The following is a 14,352-nucleotide window of genomic DNA, read 5'->3' on the forward strand; positions in this document are numbered from 1 at the left end:
TCTATAGAATGAGAATTTTCTCATCTGGCAGATGACCAGACCTTAAATTAATCTTTTTGTTTGTTTGTAGGAAAAGTGTGTTTAAAGTAATTACTGTTCACATTTCTGAAGTTGTGTATCACAAAGTAGACATCTCAAAATAGCTCATCAGTAGAACTGGTGAATAAGTGAGCTGGCATGAGCAAAATGCTTGGAAAGAAACCTTTTAGTTTTGAGGTTTTTGGTTTTTTGGTTTTGGTTTCTTTTTTAGCAAGAGCAATCATTTTATAAATCATGATGTACCATGCTATGTTTTCCCTTCCTCTTCCCCCTCCTTCCGAAGAAAAAAATAATTACAGAACTCATAAGAAAAAAGAATAAAGATGGATTAGACTCTCAAAATTTTTTATGGTCATGTTTGAGATGTTCTCATTATATTCTGCTGTTTACTTTTGGCATATTGTTTCTGAATATAGACAAAATATTTCTTCTCTGCCTGGAGAAGTATTAACTCGTACCATGTCCTATCTCCTGGGAAGCCAGGAGAGTACCCTAGCCTTCAAGTGTGTCAAATATTCCAGTATAGGTATCCTTCACTTTTTCCTGTTACTATTTGTTTTGTTATCAGCTACTTAAATGCAGAGGTAGAGAAATAATAATTGTTTTGTAACTTCAGGAAATGTCTGGGTTGCTAGGCTTTGCTCCAAAAAAAATGGGGTTTTTTTGTACTATGAGAGGTAACAGTAGGAGAAACTGCTCCTGTATATTTTCTAGCATACAGATAAGGCTTCATGAGTGAGAACTGGAAGAAGATGATTCAGATCCCATCATTCAAAAGGAAGTAAACACAGATTTCCCATCTTTAACTAGTGAAACCCCATCCAGATCAGAAGGACTTAACCGTACCTTCAAGACTTTGCAGTGTAAAGTCTCACTTTGTGGAGAAACAGCTATATTTAATTCACAACTGCTGCATTGCTTGCCAGTAATTTCAACATTGCTTGTCTTCATTTTCAAAATACAATTCTATGAGACTGTGTTCACAAAATCACTAGAAGCAGATTGCTTTAATGAGCTGCTACTTTGCATATGCTTGGGTTTTATGTACTTATATTAGCTACCCATAGTTTTTATAGTTCTGTGGATTAATATATGTACAAAATCAATGTGCACAGAAACAATAAATTAGTACATCAAAATAAGAGGACATCATAGACCACAGTTGATAGTTTAGTGGTTGGAAAAGATGGGTTGGTTTGTTGGGTGGTTTTTTAGTAGGTTGTGTTCTGGTAGCAGAACAATGATAGTTTGTGGCCTTTAAAAGGTGTTTACCTCAGATTATAAATGTGAATCATCTTAGGTATGTCTGTAAACCTCTTACTCAGTTTACCTTATAGCTGTGTTTACTTTCTACGTTTCCTGACTTTTGAGCATCAAAGAAAATAAGTCTGCTAATACATTTGGTCTTTCTGCAAGTCTCTTGTTGCAGTCAGGCTGTAACTCACAGAGATAATAAATAAATAATCCCTGTTTTCTGTTGCAACTGTGGTAAACTTGGATAACTCCTGACATTTGCCTAAGGATTGTGCTTCCTTTACTAGTGTTTTTGGGTAGAGAACTATGCCTTTTGATACCTTCATAGTAGTGTTTCTCTGTAAATATTTCCTAAAACTTGTTTGCATGTGTCTTTGATACAAGAAATGTGTTGAAAATATTCTAGAGGAAAAGAAAGTCCCTCTCGGTTTCCTTTCATTTTGCTGTGAACAGAAGCACATGTTTGATTTTTATCTTGTGTTCAGATCTTTTTAATCCTTTTGTATTACTGTTTTCTATTATTAAAGGTATCACTGTCAAAGTATAATAATTATAAAATATACTAAACAGGTGACCGAATGAATTTCACAGGAGCTGCTAGACCAATTTCTCCATCAGGAAAATCAGACATATCATCAAAACATAGAGCTGACAGCAGATCACCCAAGCTTGATGTGCGAATAAATAGAGCTGCTGCTGACCAGAAGAAACCTAGAAATACAGATGGCTTATCTGCCAGTGAGTCTCTTATGCTGAAATCAGATGCTGCAAAATTACGATCAGACTCTCACAGCAGGTCTTTGTCTCCAAATCATAACACTTTGCAAACACTAAAAACTGATGGTAGAACAACTACTGGTCTGAGAGCTGAATCTCCAGGGCCAGGAACCCGGTCGTCTTCTCCAAAGACAAAGACACTTACAGCCGTTAGATCTGGTGCTAGTTCTCCACGATCCTCATCACCACATGACAAAACTCTACCTCAGAAAGCTCCTTCCCCTGTAAAAACAAAGCTTGATCCTCCTCGAGAACGCTCCAAGTCAGATTCTTACACCTTAGATCCAGATACCCTTCGCAAAAAGAAAGTACCGCTAACAGAACCCTTGAGGGGCAGGTCCACTTCACCCAAACCAAAAATTACTGCAAAAGATGGAAAACCTGTTACGGAAACTGAAAATAGAGCTCCTTCCCCTCATGTTGTACAAGAAAATCTTCACAGTGAGGTAGTTGAAGTATGTACTTCAAGTACTTTAAAGACTAACAGTATTATAGATACTACCTGTGAAGACAACACAGAATTCAGAAGTCTGGACGATGGTTCTAATAAAGTTCATTTCAGCATAGGAAAAGCACCACTGAAAGATGAGCAAGACATGAGAGCATCTCCAAAAGTGAGCCGTAAATGTGCTGGTAGACACACAAGGCCCAAAAAGGAAAAATCCAGCTTTCTTTTCAAAGGAGATGGCTCCAAGCCTGTAGAGCCTGCCAAGCAAGCAATGTCACCTTCTGTTGCAGAATGTGCTAGAGCTGTATTTGCTGCATTTCTCTGGCATGAAGGTATTGTTCATGATGCTATGGCTTGTTCATCTTTTCTGAAGTTTAATCCAGAGCTGTCCAAAGAGCATGCACCAATTCGAAGCAGTCTTACTCAACAACCTGCAGAGGAAAAAGAAACAAAGTTGAAAAATAGACATTCATTGGAAATATCATCTGCTCTTAACATGTTCAACATCTCGCCTCATGGACCAGATATATCTAAAATGGGTAGCATCAATAAAAACAAAGTCCTCTCAATGTTAAAAGAACCACCTCTGCATGAAAAGTGTGAAGATGGAAAAACTGAAACTACCTCCTTTGAAACATCGAGTCACCACACAATAAAATCCAAGTCTCCTCTTCCATTAACATTGCAGCACTTGGTAGCTTTCTGGGAAGATATTTCTTTAGCAACTATTAAAGCAGCTTCCCAGAACATGATTTTTCCAAGTCCTGGTTCTTGTGCAGTGTTAAAGAAGAAGGAAAGTGACAAAGATAACAAGAAAACTAAAAAAGAGAAAAAGAAGAAAGAAAAGGTTGAGACTAGGCCAAGAGGAAATCTTTTTGGCGAGATGGCCCAGCTTGCAGTGGGAGGACCTGAAAAAGACACCATCTGTGAGTTGTGTGGAGAATCCCATCCATATCCAGTGACTTACCACATGAGACAAGCTCATCCAGGTAAGAGTTCATATTTTTTAATTCCCATGTCCATCTGTAAAGTATATTGCACATGCACATTCTGGTATTAGTTATTGTTATGAAAATGTGTCAGGCTGTCTTATTTAACATTATAACACAGTTTTGCTATATAAGCTAAAGTAAAACTTAAATGTAGAAATTACACGTTTATATATGTTATCCTTAAGTAGTTATGGATCTAAGCTTTCAAAGATGCTCAAGCAAGTTGTTTGAAACAAGGCCAAAATAACAAGCTAACGTTAGAGTAGATCTTCAGAGCAGAAGCATGCCATTTATTAAACTTTAGGACTTGAAGCTGTGCTGAGAAAATTGGAAATAAAAAATGTGAGATCGATTAATTAGAGTTTCTGCATTGCCAAACGTTTTCTATTACTGTTCTACTGTAAATAATAGAAAACTTCTTTATCTGCTGTGTCAGTACTGGGTATCAGTAACTTCATTTTGGGGGTTTAAAATGTATCTTAAAAAAATCCAGTGCATGCCTCTAGACAATATGTATGGTAAAACACAGCCTCAGTCTCATATTTTGTCTCTTGATTTGGGTCCCTGATTTTTTTTTCAGGACTTTATTTTTAGGAAAATGGAGTAAATCAATGCTAGGTAGGCATTACCTTAGCCAGTCATATGAGTTCAAAAGCTACCTAAGTTGTGTTTTCTTTAGAAAAGAGATCGCTAATAGAAAGAATTAGCTACAACGTAGCTGGTAATAAATAACCTCGTGTTTTCTAGTTTGTAAACATAACTAATTATGTTATCAGGCTGAAGATGTATGAGCTTGTTTTAGCACTGTATGAAAAGTAAAACAAAATTAAGGAGCCTTATTATTCAGAGTTATGAATGCCGTGAACCTTTCCGAGAAACATAATCTCAAAGAAATGCACTTAATTCCCTTTTAAGCTTTGTTAGGCAGGGGGTAGGTTTTCTGTGTTACATTATCTATTATCTTGGCTAATACTGATCTTACCATCCCTTAGCTCTCTGAATAGGGAGCTGTTGATACTTTGGATAAATTCATAATAAAAACTTTAAAAGCTAAAATGCATTTGGATTCTTTGGGTACTGGTGGGACACACGGACATGCACTTTTCATTTTTAATCAGTTCAGAGATACAGAAAAAGAGAAAGGCCAGGAAAAGACAAGCATTTTCCTTCCCCTTCTCCGTCCCTCTTTGACAGTAATAGATAACATAATAATAAGCCTTCTTTTGAAATAACTCTTCTTCCATCTTTTTCTCAATATAGGTTGTGGCCGTTATGCAGGTGGCCAAGGTTATAATAGCATTGGACACTTTTGTGGAGGATGGGCTGGTAATTGTGGTGATGGTGGTATTGGAGGAAGCACTTGGTATTTGGTTTGTGATCGATGCAGAGAAAAATATCTCCGTGAAAAGCAAGCAGCAGCAAGAGAGAAGGTATTTTGATTTGGTTTTCATATGCTTAGCACTCTTACCTGCTTAATAGTACTGTGTTCACAACTTGAAAATAAGGTAGGATCAGTTTAAAAAATTTGTAATTTCAGAAGATTTTGGAATACTCACTTGTGTCATTTATAGGTTTAAAATACTAGGAAACTTTGCTTATTACTTCTGACTGGATTTCTTCCCTTCAGACAGGTGTTTTCAAATTTGTAAAGTAATTTTATTTTCTTAGTACAACTGCAGTATAGAATGCAGTACCTAATTTTTTAAAAGCATGTGCCAGCTCATATAACTTTTGTTTTATTTATTGAAATATGAGTACTGTTTTAACTTTATATGCTTATAGTTTCTCTAATGAACCTAATCCTCGATATGATTGGATATAAGATGCCAAACACTGGGCAGACTAGAGCAGTTTTTAATGGGAATAGTGCGAAAGATGTTTTGCTTGTATTCATCTTCCATGACCAATTTCAAATTCATGCTTAAAGCATATAAACAAGTTAAGGTTTTAAAATAAGCAAAAGGATGCTAATTTAACTTTATTTTTGAAATTAAATTTGTTGAAACTTTTTGCACACAAAACTCATCCTGACGCAAACATCAAAACTTTCATCTTTTTATTAAAAGTCTGCAAAGTTATGAAAATAATAGAAGTGCCATTTTGTCATATAAAACGTTTTATAGCAAGAAGAGCCAAGCAACTTTAGTATAAGTGACACTGTCAGCTTCCTTGTCATGAAGTATAGTTTAAATGTACATTTTTTTATTTTCTCTAGATTAAACAGTCTAGGAGAAAACCAATGCAAGTTAAAACTCCTCGTGCCTTGCCAACTATGGAAGCTCATCAAGTGATTAAAGCCAATGCACTGTATTTGCTGTCGCTGAGTAGTGCTGCTGAGCCCAGTATCCTCTGCTATCACCCCACAAAGGCATTCCAGTCTCAACTTCCCAGTGTCAAAGAAGGAATTTCTGAAGACTTTCCCATTAAAATGCCATGTCTCTATCTACAGACTTTAGCAAGGTAATTAAAGGACATTTATGAATATAGATTTTAATACTTAACTATTTATTGTGTTGGATAAAAATGTGTATAAACTAAACTAATACATACATAGAAAATAGTTATTTTCCTAATTTTTTATGATCTTTATTCTTTCTTTTCCCTTTCCATGATCTTGTTCAATTTCTTCCACATATTTGCTTCGAGGATCAAATATACCCCGAGTACCTTTTGGATGCTAACTGTTTTTTTAACAACAGTTTAGTTTCTCCTCAGAGAATTTAGAATTTCCTGAAGAGTTTAACTTAGTGTGTTAGTACCAGACATAGTGCTACTTCTCATTCTTCACAGTTAAAAACAGTAAGAAGGAAACCAGAAGACTTCTTCTTACTTGGTATTTCTAAGTAGATTTCACTGTAGTGGCTCATGTTTATGATGGATAGACATTTGTGCATACAACACATAATGGAAATACCTAATATTAAGTTACAGCAAAGAGTGATTCCCTCTCCCTGTTGATTGAGAATGTTATTATATTTTCCACTAGCACTTTAAGTCACAGCTTAAATGCATTAGGTGAGGAGTAAATGAATAGTGTTAGCTGGCAAAATGTATTGACAAAGGACTTTTGCGCGCGTGTGTGCTTCAGGAACTTGTAATCCTTAATCCTAATTTAAAAATCTAATTTGATGTAGGCATCATCATGAAAACTTTGTTGGGTACCAGGATGACAACCTCTTCCAGGACGAGATGAGGTACCTGCGCTCAACTTCAGTACCTGCACCGTACATCTCAGTTACTCCTGATGCAAGCCCTAATGTCTTTGAAGAGCCAGAAAGTAACATGAAATCTATGCCCCCAAGGTACTTCCTTGTAACTCTAGGTACTACATACAAATGCTAAAGCATTAGCATAGCACCAATTTTAAAAAGAGCAGCCCAGATCCATCTCTGAAATCGCTTCTCTGTAGTAAAGTCTTGGGTTTACAACCTAAGTATGAAAAAAGCTTAAGAAATTGGTAGGGGCTCTTAGCGTACCTCAGGGAAATTTATCCATCCATCCATTCCAGGCCTGCTTATTTCCCCATAGACACAAATACAATTTTTCCAGAATCTTCAGAACTACAGAACTGAAGAAGTGATCTAAAGAGCAATGGTCCAAGGACCATAGCTGTTGGAGGTTTTTTCCCCCTGTACTTCTATAACTGGCTGGAGTGCAGATTAATGGTGTTTATTGAAAGGAAGTGGCTGTTATCTTCCTTTCAGGATTTCATTCTGAAGGGAAGTTTGAAGAGGAGGGAATTTCATTACCTTACGTTTTTCAAAGTAAATGTTGCTGATTCTTTCTGTAAGAAGTTAAAATGGCACTGAAGAAATTATAATTTTGTGCTGCCTGGGACCAAGAGTGCTAGATGGTTTCTGTCAGGTTAAGACAGTTTCTTATCTTAAATTTACATAGTTAAATTTACTATGATCTAACTAATGCAATTATAGGGGGAAAAAGAAAAAGTCTCTTATTGTTTCTTAATAATAGCCCGGAATCAACTTAGATACTCCGTGTTTTCAGATGTCAGACAGTGTTTCCTCATAATGAGGATGTAATGAAAACTTGCTTTAAATCTGTTTTTATTTCAATCTGTTATATTTAATACTGATTGCAAAAACAGTTTATTGGAATATTACAATCTACAATGTAGTCTTTTCAGAAATAGAACTTTTCTTACAAAACTCCTTAAGAGTGCATCATATTGGTATGTTCCTTTATTAAAACCGTGGACACCATGGTCTCCTGAGGCCTATAGGGTCAGCATAAACTGGGAGTTCTTCTGCAGACTGTAAGAAGTCCACTGGAGGTAAGGAGTAAAACATGTCAGAGGTGTAGCCATAGCAATTGTCTTTAAGGCTAATAATGTTACTTCCCATAAAGTTCTAAATTTCAGTTGGCTTGCATATTAAAAATTCACCCCATAGATGTTTTCACATGCATTCTCAGGGCAAATTTGGTCTGAAGTGTCAATTTAGTCATGATCTGAGTATGTTCTCTCTGAAAAGTACCTAAATTCTTGGAACTTACTATGTACATTATTACATTTGTTTATAGAGCACTTTGCATGTGTTTTCACAATGTGTAATTCTAATACGTATTCCTTCTTTCCCAGCATTTAAGCAGTTATTAGGTACATAAGGTAAAGTTTCATGCAGTAGTAACATTGCCATTATGAAATGCATGTGTCTTTATTTTAATAGTTATGTCAAATTCAAGTATACCCTACATATTCATTAATGGATCTGTAACTTCACTGATTTCTTTGTAGTTTGGAAACCAGTCCAATAACAGACACAGATCTTGCGAAGCGTACAGTCTTTCAAAGATCATATTCAGTCGTTGCATCAGAATATGACAAACAGCACTCAATTTTGCCAGCACGTGTAAAGGCAATCCCTAGGAGACGAGTCAACAGTGGAGATGCAGGTAAGAGCACAGACATCAGAAGCAGGAGAAAAAGTCTTCAAGGATATGGCACTGGGTTTGCAGTTCTTCTTGGAAACTGTAGACAAATAGGGGTTTTTGTAACTACATGCAATGGCTTTTATTTCTATTTATTAATAAACATCTGTTTGTTAATCCACACAGAATTAGCCTAAAAACAGTTCAGAAATTACTGTGGTTCTGAAAATTTGTGGTGTATCATTTGTGCTTGATGTAAAAGTGGTATTTTCTTTCTCAGTTGAAACACCATTTTTCCACATTTTCCTTGTGGAAAAAATTAATTAAAATATCAATACTAAAATTGCTCTGTTGCTTTTTATTTTTACTGTAGCTATACAGTTAAAATGCACAAAGAATCTAATGTATGCATATTTTTATGCTTTTGAATAGAAGTGGGGTCCTCTCTCCTGAGACATCCATCTCCTGAACTTTCTCGGTTAATCTCCGCCCACAGCTCTCTTTCCAAAGGAGAGAGAAATTTCCAGTGGCCAGTATTGGCATTTGTAATCCAGCATCATGATCTGGAAGGACTTGAAGTAGCAATGAAACAAGCCTTACGGAAATCTGCTTGCCGAGTCTTTGCCATGGAGGTATTAATGTACTAATGGATCTTGTGTGATTAAAATGAGACATTTTTAAATTTTGACTCAGATTTCTTTTAAAAATTAACTTTTGATGTGCAGTAACCCTATTCTGAAAGTTTACTTACTAATATTAGTCACTCTTAAAGTGTTAATACGGAAGTATTGCCTGTAAACCTTCAGTAGTTTGTCTGTCATGTAGAAAATGACTGATGAAAATATTATTAACCAGTTACAGGAATACTGTTTTCTTCTCATTTGCTGAGCATCTTCCCAGTTCTACTTAACTTTTTAAGGTCTTTCCTTTTTCAAATATTGGACTGAGTATTCTTTCTTTAGAATTGTTTTGATGTTGGTAATATCTAGATACTTCATAACTTCCTTCTGATAAAGGTGAATGCTACCCCTGTTATGTAGATAGTGAATGAGCAGCCAAAAGATCCATTAAGGATTAATTAAAGGTTAACTGCTTCAATAAAAGCTGAGGCCATCTTTTTTTTAATTTCACCTAAGCTTTAGTGGCAGTTCTTCTGAAACTGTATACAGGATGAGTATTTTTCAGGTATTTGTAGCGTGAAAATATAGGTGGATTTTCTCAGATAAAGTACCACACCTCTATTGTTAAACACCACCCATCAAATTTCCAAACATCAATATGCAGTGATATTGCAGCTTTTAGAACATATGAATGTTACAATTAAAAAAACCCACTTTTTTCCCCATTATGTTGATTTTTTTTGTGTCTGATTTTTTTTTTTATTAATTTTGTCAATGACAGAGACCAAACAAGGAAACCAAATCTCAGCCTAGAGAGTTCTAAGTTAAAAAGGATATTTACTCTGTTAACCAGTTTGATTAGTAAGGAGTGCTTATCTCATCCTGTAATTGTGCCTAAAAATACATAAGAACTTTGCTTCTTTTATCCTTAGAGCTTTTGTCAAGGAACTTATTTTTGTGTATGGAGTTTCTCCATTACTTTGCTATGTCCCCTGTAGTATAGTTGTCATTTTAACAAACTGTTTCAGTGTCTCACTTGAAGACCTTACTTGCGTGTCCAAAAGCATCAGTGCACCTCCTTACTTACATAAATGGTTTAACAAATGGTTTTACTCCAGGTTTCCTTAACCGATTGATAACTCTTTGTGTGTATTTTATTTTAGGCTTTCAACTGGCTTCTTTGTAATGTCATTCAGACAACTTCTCTTCATGATATTTTGTGGCATTTTGTGGCTTCCCTGACTCCTGCACCTGTAGAGCCTGAAGAAGAGGAAGATGAAGAAAATAAATCAAATAAAGAAAATGCAGAACAAGTGAGCCTTCATTTTGTAAATACCATGTCTCTGTTGATTTTGCGGTTGGTTTATTATGCAAACAACAACAACAAAACTAATCCACTCTTTGTGAAGCAGAACCTTAATTATGTAACAAAAATTCATAGTCTTAAATTGTAGTTGAAGTCTTTTGATAGTTATAGATAAATAAATTTTTCTTTTAAATTGCCAGATTAAAAAAAAAAACAAAAAACCCCCCGAAACAACAAAACAAAAGGCAAAAGCATAAGCACATTGCTGATCCAGGAACAAAACAAATTACTGTTGGCTTTTTATTCTTGCTTTGTCCTTCCCTTCACCCCCCCAAAAAAAAAAAGAGCAGATGAAAAAGAAAATGTTTTGAGAGAAGCTTTGTTCTTTGGTCTGTTGTGTCTTTCAGTGCTTTAATTATATATACACTACAGATAGAAAAATCTATAGTTCTGAAAATGTAGCACGTAAAAAGGTATAGCCTACCATGTCACTCTTCCAAAAAGTATCTTCAATCTCTTCTAGATTTAGCTCTGATTGAAAACATAATCATGTCCACAATTAATAGCTCAAGAAATTATGCTTGTGTTGTCAGTAAGTCAGGGTAATTTTTGTCTCCAAATCTAATTCAGGTTTGCAATGAGAAGTTCTGAAATGAGTCTTTTCAGCATTGCAGCCCTGGTACACTGCTATAGTCATTTACAGAGCAACTGTATGCTTGTCTTGAATTTTATGTGGCATATCAGCTTTCCAATGTTACTGTTTCAACATGCAGGATTATAATTCAGCTTATTATCAAGTGTGCCAAATTCTTTTATGTATACATTAAAGCTGATTTGCAGTAGCTCTATGTATTATATTCTGAAGATTGTTCCTGTGCTTGGCTCCAACAGTTTTCTGCCCATAATAATTTCAACTGCTACATTAAAAGCGCAGCTGGAGTGAGGGAAATGTGTTGTAACTGGTCCTTATCCTGGTCAGCCTCCAAAATAAGAATCTTTTACTGTATAAAAGAAATATTGTCTTAGCTGTAGTTTGGATAATTACTGACTGAAAGATAAAGGATACTGGAAGGGAGTGTTAAGTCACTTCTGCTCTGGTGAGAATGCTGCTTCTCTTTTGACGTAATGAAGGGGAGAATTAAAAAATTCCCCTGGGTTTTGTGGTTTAAGCAGGATCAGATTTTCTTTTAATAGAGTAGCAGCGGAAAGAGTTTCTATCCTTCATAGATGAGTCTGTCCTTGCCTTTTGAAATAGGTTATCATGATCCGAACGTCCTTCTCTTTCTCTGGTAATCTTCCTCGTAACACATCTCGTTGGACCTTATCCTCTTAGTCCTCTGCCTTTGTACTTACTGCTCAGTGGAACTTGTCCCACTACACAACCATTCTGATACTGACACACCTTAATTAAGAATCATTATTTCCACAGCTCTGAAGAAATAAGGCATCTGATAACCTTAGTTTCATTACCAAGTTTGTTATGGCTGGGGTTTGCTGCTCAAAAAAGTTGTTATTAACGGCTTGAATAGGTCACGTTTTTCTAGTTTATTTATGTTCAAATTATTGCAACACAGTTTTCACATCTTTAATTCGTGACAAATATACGGCAGTATGCAGAATACTTCCCAAATTCCTTGTTAGGTGTTCATATATAAAATGTTTTTGTAAAAATTCTCTGACAAGAGCTGCTTGAAATTTACATTCGTTATAGGACTGTTGCAGTTACTCTTCAACCAAATACCATTAATGTTTTTATTTCTACTTATTTGACCCATTTTCTCCAAAGTCTCTTGACATACAAATTGCTTTGCATCTTAGGAAAAAGACACAAGAGTATGTGAACATCCTCTGTCAGATATAGTGATTGCTGGCGAAGCAGCCCACCCATTACCCCACACATTTCATCGCCTGCTCCAGACAATCTCTGATCTTATGATGTCTCTTCCCAGTGGTAGTGCATTACAGCAAATGGCCTTAAGGTAAGCACAAATTAAGAAAAATCTTAAAAGGCTGGAAACACTGTAACATTATATATGAAAAGATTTTGTAATGTAGATAGGAAGTTTGAGGCAACTGTGTGCATTGTGTAAAAGAGCATGTCTTTACATGCAGGAAAGATACAAGATCTCTATATGTGTTTATACATATGAATGATTGTATAAAAGGCTGTGTAAAGAAAAGCATATTTGCTCTTACATTCCTTATTGTATCCACTTTAAAAAAAAAACACAACATAACCGATAACCAGCTGTTAAAATTTAGGATAAATTTATTGCTGTCTTCCTCAAAATGATGCATGGAACCACTTAGGATACTGCGAATATTTGAAGTTAAAGGTTTATAGAAGATATTTTGAGAAACAAAAATGTAATTGTTCCACTAGTAGGTTGTGTCTTTTAAACAATATGCAAAATTTCAGATTGCACTTACTGTGTTTTCAGGTGCTGGAGTCTCAAATTCAAACAATCGGATCACCAGTTCCTGCACCAGAGCAATGTTTTTCATCATATCAACAATATTTTGTCTAAATCTGATGATGGAGATAGTGAAGAGAGTTTCAGTATCAGTGTTCAGTCTGGTTTTGAAGTCATGAATCAGGCAAGTATTACACCTCTCGGAGGTGGAGATCAGTTGTGAACAGCCTGTACTTCCTTTCATAATTCTGTTTGAATTAAACATTCTTTTTTGCACTGTTGTATTTCCTTGAATGTGTCTCAGTTTGGAATCTTGTTGCTGATATTCAGGTTCTCATGCTTGGCTTCAGAGTTCCAAATATTGACCCTTAGCATGTTTATCACTCAAACCTAAATTCTGGAGCAATGCTCATAAGAGTTTGTTTGCAAGTAGAGTAATTGGGGATCTCTTATAGTTCATTTAGGTAATTCATTTGGGTTCTTTGAGTTAATTCATCATTTAGATGCTGTGTACTTCTAGTTTGTACTTGCTTAGATTTTTTTTTTCTTCTGTTATTCTGAGGAGCACAAATTAATACTCCTGATGAATATCTTTAAAGCGTTTTCTTCTTCCTATATTTATATTAATAAATGTATTTATTAATACATTTAAGTATTTATTAATATATTCAGCTGCTAGGTATTAATACTTCCTTTGTTTAAAGGGCTGAATAATTTGAACCAATAAATGACAAATTTCTTCTATAAATCAAAGGGCATGTTCCTCAGAACAGAAGTGTCTGTATAGTTTTAAGAATTGTAAATAATGCCTGTCTTTGGGCTTACTTTCAGATATTGTAGCAATTTCCATTTGTTTTCACAGGAACTCTGTATAGTGGTTTGTCTAAAAGACCTAACCAGCATTGTTGACATCAAAACATCAAGCCGACCTGCCATGATTGGTAGTTTAACAGATGGATCTACAGAAACATTCTGGGAGTCAGGAGATGAAGATAAAAACAAAACTAAAAACATCACAATTAACTGTGTAAAAGGAATTAATGCACGTTACGTGTGTGTTCATGTAGACAATTCCAGAGATCTTGGGGTAAGAGGAGAATGAAATGAAATGTCTCTTATTGAAGGTGCATAGTCAAAGCTGTATGAATTTATCAATCAAGAACCACCATTTTCTTTGTCCCGTTCAGTTTGTAATTCTAATTTAGAACCTCGCATTTCGAAGTAAACTTTGTAATTCCTGTGGTTTTGAAAGCAGTACCTGGTAGAATCAGACCAATCCAACTGAATTTGCAGTTTGCATGAACCCATGACTGGGAAACTTAGTTCTCAGTGGCATGTTCAATTTCAAATGTGTTTTCAAGCATTTAATATTTTCATAAGTTACCTTTTCTGCTCACAATTTCTATAGAAACATTCAAATAAGGAGTTTTCATAAAATCCAAAATATTTGCTAGACTTACTTCATGTTTATTGATCTGTGCAGTGATGTTACGAGTCTGTATTTCAGCTACAGCTTTTAATAAGGGAGCAAATTACTCTTTTTTTGCTGAGAGAGAGCCGTGCTTTGGAATTCTTTGTCTTGATTTTGATCATTTTTAATTTTTTTCTTTTTTTT

The 14,352-nt window shown here is 35.3% G+C and overlaps 1 protein-coding gene across 1 annotated transcript in view; it reads left to right on the forward strand.

The window, feature by feature from the left end:
- MYCBP2 (MYC binding protein 2) overlaps positions 1 to 14,352 on the forward strand; it is a 180,510-nt gene that overhangs the window by 142,377 nt on the left and 23,781 nt on the right. Inside the window, exons 56-65 of the mRNA XM_065678093.1 lie at positions 1,864 to 3,507; positions 4,771 to 4,940; positions 5,726 to 5,970; positions 6,645 to 6,812; positions 8,264 to 8,421; positions 8,830 to 9,029; positions 10,181 to 10,330; positions 12,142 to 12,302; positions 12,765 to 12,921; positions 13,600 to 13,824. Of these exons, the coding sequence (XP_065534165.1) occupies positions 1,864 to 3,507; positions 4,771 to 4,940; positions 5,726 to 5,970; positions 6,645 to 6,812; positions 8,264 to 8,421; positions 8,830 to 9,029; positions 10,181 to 10,330; positions 12,142 to 12,302; positions 12,765 to 12,921; positions 13,600 to 13,824 (3,278 nt within the window). The remainder of the gene's footprint in view (positions 1 to 1,863; positions 3,508 to 4,770; positions 4,941 to 5,725; positions 5,971 to 6,644; positions 6,813 to 8,263; positions 8,422 to 8,829; positions 9,030 to 10,180; positions 10,331 to 12,141; positions 12,303 to 12,764; positions 12,922 to 13,599; positions 13,825 to 14,352) is intronic.

The sequence above is a fragment of the Lathamus discolor genome, chromosome 4 (assembly GCF_037157495.1).
Source record: "Lathamus discolor isolate bLatDis1 chromosome 4, bLatDis1.hap1, whole genome shotgun sequence".
Lineage (NCBI taxonomy): Eukaryota > Metazoa > Chordata > Aves > Psittaciformes > Psittacidae > Lathamus > Lathamus discolor.